Source organism: Balaenoptera ricei, chromosome 14 (genome assembly GCF_028023285.1).
Source record: "Balaenoptera ricei isolate mBalRic1 chromosome 14, mBalRic1.hap2, whole genome shotgun sequence".
NCBI classification, from domain to species: Eukaryota; Metazoa; Chordata; class Mammalia; order Artiodactyla; family Balaenopteridae; genus Balaenoptera; species Balaenoptera ricei.
The window spans coordinates 24532508-24549933 of record NC_082652.1 but is presented as its reverse complement, the minus strand read 5'-3'; the positions used below and the strand labels follow the sequence as shown (position 1 = coordinate 24549933).

At 48.4% G+C, this 17426-nt stretch overlaps 2 protein-coding genes across 5 annotated transcripts in view; one reads left to right on the top strand and one right to left on the bottom strand.

Moving 5' to 3' along the window:
* SRRD (SRR1 domain containing) overlaps positions 1–16433 on the top strand; it is a 39548-nt gene extending 23115 nt beyond the window's left edge. Inside the window, exons 8-9 of one of the 4 annotated variants that reach the window (XR_009497173.1) lie at positions 286–2769; positions 3216–5996. The gene's annotated coding sequence lies outside the window, so the exon portion shown is untranslated. The other 3 variants (XR_009497172.1, XR_009497174.1, XR_009497171.1) reach the window with 3 other exon arrangements.
* The window catches only part of TFIP11 (tuftelin interacting protein 11), a 29884-nt gene that overhangs the window by 1477 nt on the left and 10981 nt on the right, over positions 1–17426 (bottom strand). The window contains exons 3-12 of the mRNA XM_059893821.1: positions 8054–8207; positions 7504–7660; positions 6211–6338; positions 5647–5799; positions 3569–4096; positions 3342–3448; positions 2517–2685; positions 1855–2098; positions 1258–1400; positions 646–811 (exon numbers count right to left, since the gene is read on the bottom strand). Coding sequence (XP_059749804.1) covers positions 646–811; positions 1258–1400; positions 1855–2098; positions 2517–2685; positions 3342–3448; positions 3569–4096; positions 5647–5799; positions 6211–6338; positions 7504–7660; positions 8054–8207 — 1949 coding nt within the window. The remainder of the gene's footprint in view (positions 1–645; positions 812–1257; positions 1401–1854; positions 2099–2516; positions 2686–3341; positions 3449–3568; positions 4097–5646; positions 5800–6210; positions 6339–7503; positions 7661–8053; positions 8208–17426) is intronic.

Sequence of the window (17426 nt, the reverse complement as noted above, 5' to 3'; positions counted from 1 at the left end):
CTTCTCTGTGAAACACGGCTAGACTAGGTGCTCCATTGGCCTTTGCTTTGAGATGTGAGCACACTCTTAACACAGGACTGGCTGAGTAGGCTCCCAAAACTGATATAGGCAGAGGGACTTCCCTAGAACTGAGTAGTTTGGGAACAGATAGTAAATGGACCAGTCAGCTGCCTACTTCTGACACACCAAAGACACCGCCTACTGAGTACCATCCACGAACAGTAACTAGGTCCCCCTCGGTTCTTAATAAAAACCTGGAAGTGGGTCCTTCCTACTGCTTTACAGGTAAAGAAAACGGGCTAAAGAGGTTAAGCAGCTACTAAGAGTTAGACTGTCACCCTGCTCCACACCATGAGCTGTTACACTGGAGTGGCCACAGAGCGCCGGCCAGGCAGACATGCCGAAGAGCCCAGACCCAGCTTAAGTGAGCGTCCATTCAGGAAGAACACCCCCCTCCCAGCCCCAGGGGGTGGGGGAGTGGCTGCTAGCTAAACAACTATGTGATGGGTCTTGTGGGCAAGAGTCTGTGTGCCCTGGAGGCGACGGCGAGCCCACTGGTACCTGAAAACTCTGTGTCATTTCCACGCTCAGAAACGTGGATGGAGCTCAGGCCCAGGACCTCCACAAAATGGAACCCTCACTCACCGACATTGGAGGACACCGCCCTGTTCATGATATCAAGTGCCTCGTTAAATTTGTCCTTGACGGATGGGTGCGCCAGCACTTGGTCTGAGAACATGGACTTCCAGCCCAGGTACCACTTGGTGATCTCCTCGTAATTTGGGCTGTTACTGAGCCAGGAGCACAGCACCTGCCAAAAGGGAACAAATAAGAAACCTGCATCCACAGTGGCAACAAATGGGAGCAAAACTTCCAAAGGGGCCACTTGTTTTGTTTGGGTCCTGCTCCTACAAGCTGATGATACCTGCAGGGGTTTTAGGGGGTCAGCTCGGTAGCTAAGTGCCCTGCGTGTAAACTGCACCTCGGCCTCCCACCCACACAAGCGATACCAGCCCCCACCTTACAGGGCTGTTGTGAGGAGTGGGGGTGATCAGACCAAGTGCTTAGAACAGCATCGGGCGCGTGGCAAATATCCAGTAAAGTGGTAAAGTGCTCGCTCGCTGTTCCTGCCCGCCTCATTCTTACCTTGCCGTGAAGTTTATCTTCACTGTGTGGCCACAGCACTGCCACCCAAGTGACTCCAGTGACTCCCTCCCTGTCCCCAACGCACCCCCAACAAAGCGAAACAAAGCGTACCTGAAGCCACTTGGGGAAGAAGTGCTTTTCAAGAAGCCCCACCAGGCTGGAGACAGAGATCATCCCTTCCCAGTCGATGACCCAATAAAAAGCATCCATGTGCTGCTGGTGGGGGTTGATGACCAACTCCCCGAGGCACATCCCTGGAAGAGAAACCCAGCCTCTAAGGCAAAGCCACACAGCAGTGGCGTCACCAGACAATGTCGGCCTTCGATCTGCTTTTAAAGGTCAAGTTGAAGCTCTCTTGGCAATTCTTAAAAATTGTTTTCTTCTCTAATCCAGAAATAGCTCTATTTTTAGCTCTATTTTTAGAATCCAGTATGACAAAAATTTCAGAACACCTGTGGCTATACTGTCAGCAAAGGCCCGAACCGGACCAATCAGGAGGCAGGCAGGGTCTGATGCAGTTAGTGCAGAAAGGGGCCTGGTTAACGTTTATATTCGGCCTCAGTGCACAAAATGCCACCTCTTATACTGAGAAATATCATGCACTCAGAGCTTGAAGGCCATGTTTTTAAGCAGCACCATCGTTACCGCCAGACACAGAAACCAGGCACCGAAGCTGCTCGACCTGGATGCACCTCCCCGGTTCCTCACCCAGCTTGGGCACTATGTTCTTGACCATGAATGCTTCCCAGGAGCCGGGGGTGAAGACATCTTTCCAGGGCTGGAGGATGAGCTTGGCCGAGGAGTCGCTGGGGTGCCACTTCTGCAGGGCGCTGGCCAGCTTGCTGCGGATGGGGGAGTAGAGCGGCTCCAGGCGCGCCTGCATGAGCGGCAGCCACGGGTGGACCCACGAGTGGATGGGGACGGTGTCTGTCAGCGGGTTCCAGTTTTCCACCTGCAGCAGCGGGAGGAGCGGGGCAAAGGCAGCAGTTCACGCGGCCTGCGGGGCAGTCACACAGCGACCCCCGCGCTCTCCGGGCCGAGGGCCCCGTCCTTGGCGCGTGTATGGGCGACACGGTCTCCATTACGTTTTCCCCAGACAGGGACACCGACCCACCAATAGACCCATGCAATTTGTATTAAATCTCAGAAGTGGCACAGTTCTGATTTTATTAAAGAAGCCAAGTAAATGGATTCCCTATTAAGGGGGGGTTTTGGGGGAAAGTGCTGAGCAAAGGGCTGGAGTTAACATTACAGAACAGTGGCCGTGTTGGTGAATTCTGGGCATTGTAACAGCAGTGAGAGGATGGAGAGAAACGCGAAACGAATCCCCGTGCTTCCTGATGACAACCGTTTGCCACGCCCGGCCCCACCTCCTTCTGCAGCTTGGGGAAGACGAGCTGGTCCAGGATGTTATCCAAGATCCACACGGGAATGATGTGCACCCAGCTATCCAGGAAGTCCACCATCGGGTCACAGTTCCTCGGCTGCCAGTGAGTGACGATATTTCGAACAAATGGCATCCAGACTTCCCATATCAGCCTATGCGAGAAAGGCAGAGGGCGGCTGGCCCAAAGCACTGACCGGTTTCCACGTGTGCGAGGTACACCACCACCCACCTCTAGGGTAAGAATGAAAATGGCAACAGTGGGGCAATCCAGTCACACAAAACCATCGGACCGGCCCATGTGTCGGCCAGATGTGCGCCTGCCTCGACCCTGCTCTCCCGGCCGCCCCGGCCGCCCACTTGGCCTTGGGGCCTGTCTCCTCAGTAGCACCCGCCTCCCTGGCAGGGCTGCTGCCGGGTCCCGCCCCCACCCCCAAGCGCCATGTGCTTCCCCAGCTGAAGCTCTGTCTGCACAGCCGACGCCCCTCATGCTTTGGGTCACAGCTTCAACGTCACCTCCCCTGAGAGGCCTGTGCCCCCCCCCCACAGGTACGCATACACAGGTGGGCACCCTTGTCATTCTCTACTGCTGGACCCAGGTGGCAGCCTGGGTTTATCTGTCCACTTCCTTGGTTACCACCTGCCTTTTCCCCTCACTGGAGACAGGCCGTCTCTTCACTCCCAGGGTACGGCAGCACGCAACACAGGCAGATCCTCAACGGCCACTTGACAGGCGTGGGGTGAACCGAGCAGCACCGGCACGTGGCCGAGGGCTCACACAGGCAGTACCCCCGTCCCCCCCGAGGAGCACCTGTGGAAGGCATCTGCCGAGAGGTCCTGCCCGCCGTGGGACAACAGCTGGTCGTTCTCCAGGAGGCTTTTCCACTTGGAGATGATCTCGGTGCCGTACGTACAGTCCTGAGGAGAAACACAGCAGCTGAGAGGCAGCCGGCTGACGGCCCCCTTGCCCCCTGGACCGTCTCGCACCCAGGCCTGCCCCGGAGGAGAGGCAGCGCGGCGGGCTCCCCGCCCACTCACCTTGAGGGGGTCCCACTCCTTGAAGTAGTCCTTCATGAGCGGGTAGACGATGGCCACGGCCAGGTCCACGCGGTCGGACATCCTGTACTCCTCGTAGTACTTGTCCTGCAGCGTCTCGAAGATGCGGGCGCACTCGTCCAGGGTGAGGGGGTCACCGCAGCCGGGCTGCAGGCGCCGCTCGCACTCCTCCACGAGCTCCAGGACCTTGCTCAGGTTGGAGATGACCCGCTCCTCGTGCTCCAGGACCTCCGACATCTTCTCCAGCTCGTGGGACAGGTTGACCACCATGTCTCGCTCGTACTGCAGCTGCCGGTCGTTCTGGATGATCTCCTGCTCCGTGAGGTCGATGAGCAGCTGCAGGTTGTGCTCCAGCTCGGGCAGCGCGAAGCCGGGGGCCCTGGCCTCCTTGCCGGGCTGGGGCGGCTGCTGTGCCTGCAGCGGGAGCCCGTCGTCGGGGACGCTGTGCTTGTGGCTCATCTGGCTGTAGCTGTAGTAGACCTTCTGCTCCCGGCCCGTCATGTCTATGACCTTGGAGAAGTGGCAGGGGGCACGCGGGTTAATGCTCACCACTGCTGCCCTGTTAGACACACACCTGAGCCCGGGGAAGGCACGACGCTAGTGGGAACGTGTCAAAACCCCACCGTTCAGCAGAGCTGGAGAAGGGCGGTGTTTCTCAAAGTGGGGCCTGGGCTGCGCCAGATTGGAAGAGACTCCAGGGACAAAACAACCAGGTACAACCAACCAACCGGTTCTTGACTCGGTCCCTCTGGACCAACCGGACGGAGAAGACTTTTTAGCAAAACTGATGAAATATGAATGTGGACTATTTAGTTGAGATGAAAGTCTATTTTCATGGAAAAGTAGAGGCTGTACTGATCAAAGCAGGCAATCGGACAACATACACAATCAAAATATCGTATTTTGGTAAAAAAATGCATATTTAGACAAAAACACCTGGAAGGATGTACATCACAGGTGTGAAAACCGGTCATTTATGGGAAAGGAAAGTAATTCTAGTATTTTTGCCTCTATTTCCTAATTGTCTAAAACGTACTGCATACTGCTCTGTAATAATAGTTGTTTTTTAATTTAAAAACAACATGAAACATACAGAAGCCACAAAGGCAACCGAGGAAATGAGCTAACTTCAACGTCTGAAGGCGACTGAGGAAACGAGAACGTGGCTGTGCTGACACAGAAGCTTCTCACCTGAGGTGAGAGTGTAATCTCTGAACCACCCGTATCAGGAATACCTGGGGGAAAATAACTGAGCATGAGCCCTCAGGCCCCGTCTAGATCTACAGCCTCAACATCTCCAGCTGTGACCTGGGCATCTGCGCTTCTCACCAGGTCCCCAAGTGACCTGATACACAACACCCTGACCTTTGAGAACCCCACTCGACTTTCCGTAATACACACACACTGTATCTCCTATGCTATGTCCCCTACAACAGACATCTGTCACCAATGTTCTCTGGCCACTAGGAACAGTAATGGAAAAGCCTCAGAGACTATCTGTACGGAACAGTGGTAATCATCTTAAATGCAATGCTGGGATGCCCTGAGGGCCCACTCCTGCTCCAGAAGTGAGTTAGTGCAACCTTCCCACGATTTAAGAGCCTTAAAGACTTTAACCTGGTGACTGCACTTCTAGGAATCTATCCTTAACAGCTGTAAAACAAAGACAAGCCTTTAACAGCTGTAAAACAAAGACAAGCCTTTATACACAAACTAACCTGCCCCAAACCAAACCAGAAATGTTAACGGTCTAGCAACAGAATGACAGGAACATCATTAAATTCACTGACAGCAAGCTCGAGAAAGCTGGGGACATGGTTCGATTTAGCACTCTCATGCCACAAGGAGCGCCTGGCACAGGGTTGGGACGGCGATGGGCCTGAGCGTGCGTGCAGGGAGCAGGCACAGGCTGCGCCACGCCACAGACGCAGCACGCGCAGACCCAGGATGCAAGGCCAGCGGGAACCTTACGCGCAAATGTTCGGTGACTGCTCTGGTGTGTGGGTAACTTCGTGTCTTCCAAGCCCCCATCCTGGACCAGGCATCCACGGGCCCCGTACCTTGACCTGAGAAAGCTCCTTCTGGGGAGCAGTGAGCTTCTTGCTAATCCTGCCCTTGGCTTTCAACTCTTCCACTGTCTTGTAAGAGTATTTGGGCTTCTTCTTGCTTCCGCTGGGGTCTTTCCTCCACTGGCTCAGCTCCTTCTGAAATTCCTGAATCAGAGGGATACAGTCCATCACAAGAAGGAAGGGCCACTTTTTACCACAGGTGGGGTCACTGAGACTTTCACAAGGTTCTGTGCCAAGGACCGTGCTGTGTAACACTGAACCCAGCCAAGGACGCTGCTTGACACCCGCTCCCCGCCCTTACCAATGCTGAGACCCCTTCCCCACACACCCACCCTTATGTTCTCCCCAGGACTTCCTGGCACTACTGCTCTTTCCAGCCACACTGTGGTCACTTGTCTACTGCGTCCCTGTCCACCAGGCTCCACACCCGTTCAGCGTGGGACACCAGCCTCCAGCACGGTGAATGGCGCACGGTAGCTGAGCGAGTGAGCGAGCAGATGAACAAACACCAGCTGAGAGGGGCACAGACAGCACCCGGCCCGTCTCCTGCCTCACCTCCTCGGCTTCTTCTTCAGAGTCAGCCATGGGGAAGTCTTGCAGGGGCTGAGTGGTGCGCTCCGAGCCGTATGCCCCCACAGCGCCCTTCCCCTTTCTCTGCTTGGCTTCGATTGGGTTGATGATACCTGACAAATTTCAGCAAGACAGAGACTTCAGGTCTCGGCAGTTGCCATGTGTGTGAGCCACTCAGGGGGACCGCACTCCTGGGTCCTTACTCACGACGACGCACCACCCAGGAAGGAGAGTGCACTCCCGCCCTCACAACACTGTTCCGCTCCCGGTGACCGCAAGTGTCTGTGCATTTATGCTGCCACAGAGCAGTGTGCTGATTTCACCCTATGTATGTCCTAAATACAGATTTCCAGTTCCACTTGGATTCATTTTTTTAGTGGATGGGAATATTCATTTATAACTGGAAACTCTGGCATAGTAGAGTCTACACTTTGTTAATTTGGAAGCCTATTAATACGGAAAGGGCAGTAATTCAGATAATATATTAATTCTGATTAAACTGAGGTGAAGCTGCCATTTAATATGAAACTCCACCTATTTTACTTAGTACTTCATGTCTCCCATGCTTAACTTGTTCTATAACATGTTTAAGCCTTGGAAATAAATGTGTCTTTCCTGTAAAAAAGTTTACAAACAGGACTACAACATTTCAGTGAAGAACTGCCCTTACCCCAAACTTCCCACCACACCCCTTCCAGCTAGTACTGTGGAAATGCCACATTAGAACGTCCCTCACTCTCATTCCAGGTCACCTTTTCCATCTTCACTCAAGTCCATGGATTTTTCATACAGCTAATAGTTACCTTTCCTGCCCCTTTGTGAGCAGGGACCGCAGACTCATACGCCTTGAGGGCCCAGAAACATTAACAGGAACAAGGAAAGTGTGCTGGGGTGTGGAGAAGGCTTCCAGAATAAGGCCGTGGCTGCTACCTGGGGCAGGAAGATTCAGCTAAACCAATCACTGCCAAGCAAATCTAGAATTCAGATTTTAAAATACTGGCAACCAGTTTGATTTTTTAGAAACACTGGGCAGGCCAGAAAGAAGCCTGTTTTCAGCCTATCAGCCTGCAGCCTATTTGAACCCTGACCTCTCCCTCCTGCTGAAGTAAGTGTATTTTATGTAACTTGAGTTCTGATAAAGTGCGGTGGCTTGGAGCACAACTGTCACGTGCTACCAGAAAAGCGAAAAAGCCGAGAAAAGGCAAAGGACGCCCCAGCTGCTCCTCCGGCCTCTGCCTGGGCGCCCTCGTGTGAGACCATGGAGCGGGGGTACCGCACCTTGCGCATTCTTCCCGAGGCCTCTTCCGGGGACATAGCCCATCTTCTGAAGAAGCTTCTGTCCAATTCCTTTTGTGTGTCTTTCCCAGCTGCCAAAATCCATGAAAGACTTGGTGCCTCCTGCAAAACCTTTCTGGCTGGGTTTAAAATTGCCACCCTGAAAAGAAGAAGAAAAATCAAAAGAAGGAAAAACCTAAGAAAGAAAGCTTGGCTGATGGGAATGTGGCCTGGCAGTCACAGAGCATTATGAAAAGTATCCTATTGTACAAACGAAACATATCTGTGATGCGTCTCAGGAAAGAGACAAGACTGCACTGCACATACCACCCCTCAGGGAGGCCTGCCCCACAGGGAGACCCACAAGACCCGCCTCCAGCTGAACCCCTGCCCCACAGGGAGACCCACAGGACCCGCCTCCAGCTGAACCCCTGCCCCACAGGGAGACCCACAGGACCCGCCTCCAGCTGAACCCCTCCCCCAGCAGATGCTTGGGCCAAAGAGATCTTCCAGGGGTATTACTAAGGTCACAATCCTTCAATAAAAATGCTACCGTTTTTAACTTCTTTGGTCCGAAATCCTTAGAAAATTCATCCTGCTTCACAGGTTTCTCCTCATCGTCGGAGCCTTCCAGCTCCGGCTCTTCTGCCGCCCCTTTCTTGAGCCCCGCGCTGATGAAGTTGACTGGCGCCGAGTAGTCGCGGGCCCTGCGGGCAAACACAAGGCCCCACGGGGTCCATGAGAACTCTCTGCAGGCATCTCTTGTAGCAGCTTTGCTGGCCAGAGAACTCCTTAGAGTGGACCTCGTGGGTTCCATTTTAAAGACCAACCCATTGACTCGTATCAAAAGGGCCCCAATAATCACGTTTGACGTTTTTGCCTGATGTGTTCAAGTCAACTCCGTGGCTTAAGAGTTACCAATAACAGAGTTGACTAAAAATTGTAAACATGATGTGACTGTCCACCTTCCTTTTACGTTTTTGAAAAATTAACTTACTTTAAAAAGCATTTGTGACACTGAGTCAAGATGGCAGAGTAGGAGGATGTGGAGCTCAGCTCTCCCCATAATACATCAGGAATACATGTACAAATGGAACAGTTCTCAGAGAACACCTGCTGAACACCAGCAGAGGACCTCGGACACCAAAAAGGACAAGAAAGAGCTCTGCGTAACCAGGGAGGACAAAGACAAAAAAAAAAGACAGGCCCTGCGCCCCTGGGAGGGAGCTGAAGGAGAGGAGAGGTCCCTGCACCCGGGGAGGTCCCGCCACCGGCGGAGAGATCGGCTGGGACAGAAAAGGAGCTTCGGAGGCTCACAGGAGAACGCAGCAACCGGTCCGTGACAGGCAGGACAGAGTGAGAACTAGGCGGACGGTCTGTGCCACAGCCCTATGCACCCCAGCCTGAGGCCTGTGTCCGCTGGGACGGGCAGGGGCTGGGTGCCCGAAAGTGGGGTTTAAAGAACAGACCCGGGGAGAGGACTGCTTATGGCTGTGCAGAGACAGGCTGTAGGGGTGGGAGTGCGGAGCTCTGCAACCAGGAATGCTGATGGAAGCAGCCCAGGCCGCCACAGAAGTGAAGTGCCTTTTTTAAGAGGCACACCAAGCGCAGGGCCACCACCGCGGCCTCTTCCCCGACACGCAGCCCCTGCCTCCCCGGGCTCTGGGAGGGGCTCCTGGCTCATGTGCTCCAGCAGCCTCGGGAGCAGAAGCCCGTGGGTGGCCCGCACGCAGAGGAGGGCCTGAAGCCACAGCTGAGCCCCAGGGGCCCTGAAACTACGGAACAAGAGCTGAAGTCTCTCCTTGCGGCTGCGTGAACTGGATTTACACCTCCACTGACGGCTTTATAAATTCAGCTCCTGCTGAACATCCGAGTGGACGAGCGCCCCCTCAGCTGAAAGGCCTGGCTTCAGCAGCCAAGGGCTCTGTGGGCACGTACACGCGGGGCTGGGCCAGGCCGGAGTCCGAGCTGCCCCCACAGCAGGTCCAGGTGCAGCACCGCTGCGGTCCTGGGATTCAGTGCATGTGCGCTGGTGGCCCGGTGAAAACAATGCCTGAGAGTCACCGGGGCCAACTGCCAGCACACCCACAGTTAAGGTGGGACCAGTGCCAACAACCGCGTACTTTGTGAGCCCACGCAACGGGGGAAGAGTGATACAGCAGAGCACATACACAGGTGAAAGCTCCAATGGAGGAATACTCAGTGGCTTCTCTCCCAGTGGGAGGGCTCCAATCCCACCTACCTTGCACCGCAGATCAGAAACACAGCTCAGAAACAGATCTGGGGGTTTCTACTCCAACAGCTAGGGAGCAGACCCTGCCCCTGACATGGCAGTGACAACCACAGAGCAAAGAGGAGGCCTCACTTGATAGCCAGTGTAGGCTCTGGTCACCACAACATCAGTCACACCACCTATCAAAGGGATAACGGCCAGCATACACGGAGGAAAGAGGTGGCAGACATCCATACTAAAGGCAGCACTTGCACTAAAAAAATATTAAACCCACGCAGGCTACACAGGGACATTCCCACTTAAAAATAGCCTTCCAGGGACTTCCCTGGTGGTCCAGTAATAAAGAATCCACCTCACAATCCAGGGATGTGGGTTTGACCCCTGGTTAGGGAACTAAGATCCCACATGCCGTGGGGCAACTAAGCCCGCACACCACAACTACTGAGCTCACACACCTCAACCAGGGCCCGCATGCTGCAAACTACAGAGCCCAGCACTCTAGAGCCCGTGCACCACAACGAGAGAGACAAAACCCACATGCCACAACTAGAAAGAAGCCCACACACCACAACAAAGAGCCCATGCGCCACAACGAAAGATCCCGCATGCCTCAACGAAGATCCCACATGTGCCACAACTAAGACCCGACGCAGCCAAAAATAAATAGTAAATGAAATAAATAAATAAATCTTGAGGAAAAAAAAATTGCCTTCCAAGACAGTCTGAGGGTCTGGCGCCAGGAGGAGGAACCCCCAGGGCATTTAGCTTTGAAGGCTAGTGGGGCTGGAGTGCAGGAGTTCCACAGGGCTGGGGAAACAGAGACTCTACTCTTGAAGGGCGCACACAAGGTCTCACGTGCACTGGGACCCAGCACAAAGCAGTACCTCCATAGGAACCTGGGCTAGACCTACTTACAGGTCTTGGAGGGTCTCCTGGGGAGGCAGGGGTCAGCTATGGCTCACTGGGGGGGCAAGGACACTGGTTGCAGAGGCCCCAGGGAACACTGGTCAGTGTGAGCTCTTCTGGAGGTCCCCATTTTGGCACCAAGACCTGCCCCCACTCAACAACCTGCAGGCTCCAGTGCTGGAACGCCTCAGTCCAAACAACCAGCCAGATAGGAACACAGCCTCACCTGTCAGCAGAGAGGCTGCCTGAAGTCGTACTGAGCTTAAAGCCACCTCTTGACACAGCCCTCCCCACCAGAGGGAAAACACCCAGCTCCACCCACCACAGGGCAGGCATCACTCCCTCCCACCAGGAAGCCTGCATAAGTCCCTGGACCAACCTCACCCACCAGGGGGCAGACACCAGAATAAAGAGGAACTACAATCCCGCACCCTGTGGAAAGATGACCAGAAACACAGAAAGACAAAATGAGATGACAGAGAAATATGTTTCAGATGAAGGAACAAGATAAAACCCACAAGAACAACTAAATGAAGAGATAGGCAGTCTACCTGAAAGAGACTTCAGAGTAATGATAGTAAAGATGATCCAAAATCTCCGGAAAACAACAGAGGCACAGACCGAGAAGACACAAGAAATGTTTAACAAAGAGCTAGAAGATTTAAAGAACAAACAGATGAAGGATACAACAACTAAAATGAAAAATACACTAGAAGGGGGACTTCCCTGATGGTCCAGTGGTCAAGAATCCGCCTTCCAATGCAGGGTACACGGGTTTGATCCCTGGTCAGGGAACTAAGATCCCTCATGCCACGGGGCAACTAAACCTGCGTGCCTCAACGAGAGAGCCCACGTGCTGCAAGCTACGGAGCCCACGCGCTCTGGAGCCCGTGCACCACAACTAGAGAGAGAAAACCCGCACACTACAACTAGAGAGAAGCCCGCGCAGAGAGAAGCCCACACGTCACAATGAACAGCCCACGTGCAACTAAGGCCCAATGCAGCCAAAATAAATAAATAAATAAATAAATATAAAAAAGATACACTAGAAGGGATCAATAGCAGAATAACTGAGGCAGAAGAACAAATAAGTGAGCTGGAAGACAGAGTGGTGGAAATCACTGCCACAGAACAGAGTAAAGAAAAAGAATGAAAGGAAATGAGGACAGTCTCAGAGACCTCTGGGATAACATTAAACACAACACTTGCATTATAGGGGTCCCAGAAGGAGACGAGAGAGAGAAAGGGCCTGAGAAAATATGTGAAGAGATTATAGCCAAAAACTTCCCTAACATAAGAAAGGAAACAGTCAACTCCAGGAAGTGTAGAGAGTCCCATACAGGATAAATCCAAGGAGGAACCCACTGAGACACCTATCAATCAAACTGACAAAAACTAAATACAAAGAAAAAATATGAAAAGCAACAAGGGAAAAGCAACAAATAACAAGGGAATCCCCATAAGGTTATCAGCTGACTTTTCAGCAGAAACTCTGCAGGCCAGAAGGGAGTGGCACGATATATTTAAAGTGACAAAAGGGAAAAAAATCTACAACCAAGAATACTCTACCCAGGACTTCCCTGGTAGTGCAGTGGGTAAGACTCCACGCTCCCAATGCAGGGGGCCTGGGTTTGATCCCTGGTCAGGGAACTAGATCCCACATGCAGGCAGAACTAAGACTTCGCATGCCACAACTAAGGAGCCGGCAAGCCTCAACTAGGGAGCCCTCAAGCTGCAACTAAAGAGCCTGCCTGCCACAACTAAGACCCAGCGCCACCAAATAAACAAATTAATTAATTAATTTAAAAAAAAAAAAGAATACTTTACCCAGCAAGGCTCCCATTCAGATTTGATGGAGAAATCAAAAGTTTTACAGATAAGCAAAAACTAAGAGAATTCAGTACCACCAAACCAGCTTTACAACAAATGCTAAAGGAACTTCTCGAGGCAGAAAAGGTCACAAACAGAAACAAGAAAATTATGAATGAGAAAGCTCACTGGTAAAGGAAAACATACAATAAAGGAAAGCAATCATCCACACACAAATATGATATCAAAACCAGCAACCATGAGAAGAGGATAGTACAAATGCAGGAAATGGGAAATGCATCTGAAATTGAGACCAGAAGCTTAAAATAACCTTGTGTGTGTGTGTAGGCTGCCACATCAAAACCTCATGGGAACTGCAAACCAAAAAACTACAATAGATACACACACAAAAAAGGAAAAGCAATCCAAACACAACACTAAAAATAGTCATCAAAGCACAGGAGAAGAAAACAAAAGAAGGAAAGAAAAAAGACCTACAAAAACAAACCTAAAAAAATTAAGAAAATGGCAGTAAGAACATACATATTGATAATTACCTTAACTGTAAATGGATTAAATACTCCAACCAAAAGATAAACACTGGCTGAATGGATACAAAAACAAGACCCATAAATATGCTGTCTACATGAGACCCACTTCAAATCTAAGGACACATAGAGACTGAAAGTGAGGGGATGGAAAAAGGTATTCCATGCAAATGGAAATCAAAAGAAAGCTGGGGTAGCAATACTCATGTAAGACAAAAGAGACTTTAAACACTGTTACAAGAGACAAGGAAGGACACTACATAACGATCAAGGGATCAATCCAAGAAGAAGATATAACAATTATAAATATTTATGCACCCAACATAGGAGCACCTCAATAGATAAGGCAAATGCTAACAGCCATAAAAGGAGAAATCGACTTTACAGCCCACTTTTATCAATGGACAGATCTTCCAGACAGAAAATCAATACGGAAACACAGGCCTTAAATGACATATTAAACAAGATGGACTTAATTGATATTTATAGAGCATCCCATCCAAAAGGAGCAGAATACACATTCTTAAGTATACATGGAACATTCTCCAGGATTGATCACATGCTGGGCCACAAAGCGAGCCTCAGTAAATTTAAGAAAACTGAAATCATATTAAGCAACTTTTCTGACCACAACGCTATGAGATTAGAAATCAACTACAAGAAACAAACTGTAAAAAACACAAACACATAGAGAGGCTGAACAATATGCTACTCAACAACCAACGGATCACTGAAGAAATGAGAGAGGAAATCACACAATACCTAGAGACAAATGACAACAAAAACACGACAATCCAAAACCTATGGGACACAGCAAAAGCAGTCCTAAGAGGAAAGTTTATAGCAATACAATCTTACCTCAGGAAACAACAAAAATCTCAAATAAACAACCTAACCTTACACCTAAAGCAACTAGAGAAAGAAGAACAAACAAAACCCAAAGTTAGCCGAAGGAAAGAAATCATAAAGATCAGAGCAGAACTAAATTAAATAGAGACAAAGAAAACAACAGAAAAGATCCATGAAACTAAAAGCTGGTTCTTTGAAAAGATAAATAAAACTGAAAAACCTTTAGCCAGACTATCAAGAAAAAAAGGGAGAGGGCTCAAATCAATAAAATTAGAAATGAAAAAGAAGAAGTTACAATGGACACCACATAAATACAAAGGATAAGAGACTACTACAAGCAACTATGTCAATAAAATGGATGACCTAGAAGAAATGGACAAATTCTTAAAAAGGTACAATCTCCCAACACTGAACCAGGAAGAAATAGAAAATATGAACAGACCAATCACAAGTACTGAAATTGAAACTGAATAAAAAATTCCCAACAAACAAAAGCCATCCAGGACCAGATGGCTTCACAGGCAAACTCTATCAAACATTTAGAGAAGAGTTAACATCTATCCTTCTGAAACTATTCCACAAACTTGCAGAGGAAGTAACATTCCCAAACTCACTCTATGAGGCCACCATCACTCTGATATCAAAACCAGACAAAGATATCACCCAAAAAAAAAAAAAAAAAAAGAAAAAGAAAATTACAGACTAGTTTCACTGATGAACATAGACGCAAAATCCTCAACAAAATACTAGGAAATCAAATCGAACAATACATTAAAAGGGTCAAACACTATGATCAAGGGGGATTCATCCCAGGGATGCAAGGATTCTTTAATATCCGCAAATCAATCAGTGTGAAACACATCAACAAGTTGAATAATAAAAACCATATGACCATCTCAATAGATGCAGAAAAAGATTTTGACAAAATTCAACACCCATTTATGATAAAAAAAAAAAAAGAACTCTCCAGAAAGTGGGCATAGAGGGAACATACCTCAACATAATAAAGGCCATATATGACAAACCTACAGCTAACATCATACTCAACGGTGAAAAGCTGAAAGCATTTCCTCTAAGATCAGGAACAAGAACAAGGATGTCCACTCTTGCCACTTTCATTCAACATAGTTTTGGAAGTCCTAGCCATGGCAATCAGAGAAGAAAAAGAAATAAAAGGAATACAAATTGGAAAAGAAGTAAAGCTGTCACTGTTTGCAGATGACATGATACCATACATAGAAAATCCTAAAGATGCTACCAAAAACTACTAGAGCTCATCAATGAATCTGGTAAAGTTACAGGATACAAAAATTAATACACAGAAATCTGTTGCATTCCTATACAATAACAGAAGATCAGAAAGAAAAAGAAACAACCCCGTTTACCATCATCAAAAAGAATAAAATACCTAGGAATAAACCTACCAAAAGACCTGTACTCCGAAAACTTTAAGATGCTGATGAAAGAAATTGAAGATGACACAAACAGATGGAAAGATATACCATGATCCTGCATTAGAAGAATCAGTATTGTCAAAATGAATATTCTGCCCAAGGCAATCTACAGATTCAATGCAATCCCTATCAAATTACCAATGGCATTTTTCAAAGAACTAGAACAAAACATTTTAAAATTTGTATGGAGACACAAAAGACCCCAAATAGCCAAAGCAATCTTGAGAAAGAAAAATGGAGCTGGAGGAATCAGGCTCCCTGACTTCAGACTATACTACAAAGCTACAGCCATCAAGAGTATGGTACTGGAGCAACAGTCAGCTCTACCCACCACCAGAGCCTCCCATCAAGCCTCTTAGATAGCCTCAACCACCAGAGGGCAGACAGCAGAAGCAAGAAAAACTACAATCCTGCAGCCTGTGAACCAAAAACCACAGTTACAGAAAGATAGACAAGATGAAAAGGCAGAGGGCTATGTGCCAGATGAAGGAACAAGAAAAAACCCCAGAAAAACAACTAAATGAAGTGGAGATAGGCAACCTTCCAGAAAAAGAATTCAGAATAATGATAGTGAAGATGATCCAGGACCTTGGAATAAGAATGGAGGCAAAGATTGAGAAGATGCAAGAAATGATTATCAAAGACCTAGAAGAATTAAAGAACAAACAAACAGAGATGACCAATACAATAACTGAAATGAAAACTACACTAGAAGGAATCAATAGCAGAATAACTGAGGCAGAAGAACGGATAAGTGACCTGGAAGACAGAATGGTGGAATTCACTGCTGCGGAACAGACTAAAGAAAAAAGAATGAAAAGAAATGAAGACAGCCTAAGAGACCTCTGGGACAACATTAAACGCAACAACATTCGCATTATAGGGGTCCCAGAAGGAGAAGAGAGAGAGAAAGGACCAGAGAAAATATTTGAAGAGATTATAGTCGAAAACTTCCCTAACATGGGAAAGGAAATAGCCACCCAAGTCCAGGAAGCGCAGAGAGTCCCAAGCAGGATAAACCCAAGGAGAAACACGCCAAGACACACAGTAATCAAAGTGGCAAAAATTAAAGACAAAGAAAAATTATTGAAAGCAGCAAGGGAAAAACGACAAATAACATACAAGGGAACTCCCATAAGGTTAACAGCTGATTTCTCAGCAGAAACTCTACAAGCCAGAAGGGAGTGGCATGATATACTTAAAGTGATGAAAGGGAAGAACCTACAACCAAGATTACTCTACCCGGCAAGGATCTCATTTAGATTTGATGGAGAAATCAAAAGCTTTACAGACAAGCAAAAGCTACGAGAATTCAGCACCACCAAACCAGCTCTACAACAAATGCTAAAGGAACTTCTCTAAGTGGGAAACACAAGAGAAGAAAAGGACCTACAAAAACAAACCCCAAACAATTAAGAAAATGGTCATAGGAACATACATATCGATAATTACCTTAAACGTGAATGGATTAAATGCCCCAACCAAAAGACATAGACTGGCTGAATGGAAACAAAAACAAGACCCATACATATGCTGTCTACAAGAGACCCACTTTAGACCTAGGGACACATACAGACTGAAAGTGAGGGGATGGAAAAAGATATTCCATGCAAATGGAAATCAAAAGAAAGCTGGAGTAGCTATACTCATATCAGATAAAATAGACTTTAAAATAAAGAATGTTACAAGAGACAAGGAAGGACACTACATAATGATCAAGGGATCAATCCAAGAAGAAGATATAACAATTATAAATATATATGCACCCAACATAGGAGCACCTCAATACATAAGGCAACTGCTAACAGCTATAAAAGAGGAGACCGACAGTAACACAATCATAGTGGGGGACTTTAACACCTCACTTACACCAATGGACAGATCATCCAAAATGAAAATGAATAAGGAAACAGAAGCTTTAAATGACACAACAGACCAGTTAGATTTAACTGATATATATAGGACATTCCATCCAAAAACAGCAGATTACACGTTCTTCTCAAGTGCGCACGGAACATTCTCCAGGATAGATCACATCTTGGGTCACAAATCAAGCCTCAGTAAATTTAAGAAAATTGAAATCATATCAAGCATCTTTTCGGACCACAACGCTATGAGATTAGAAAT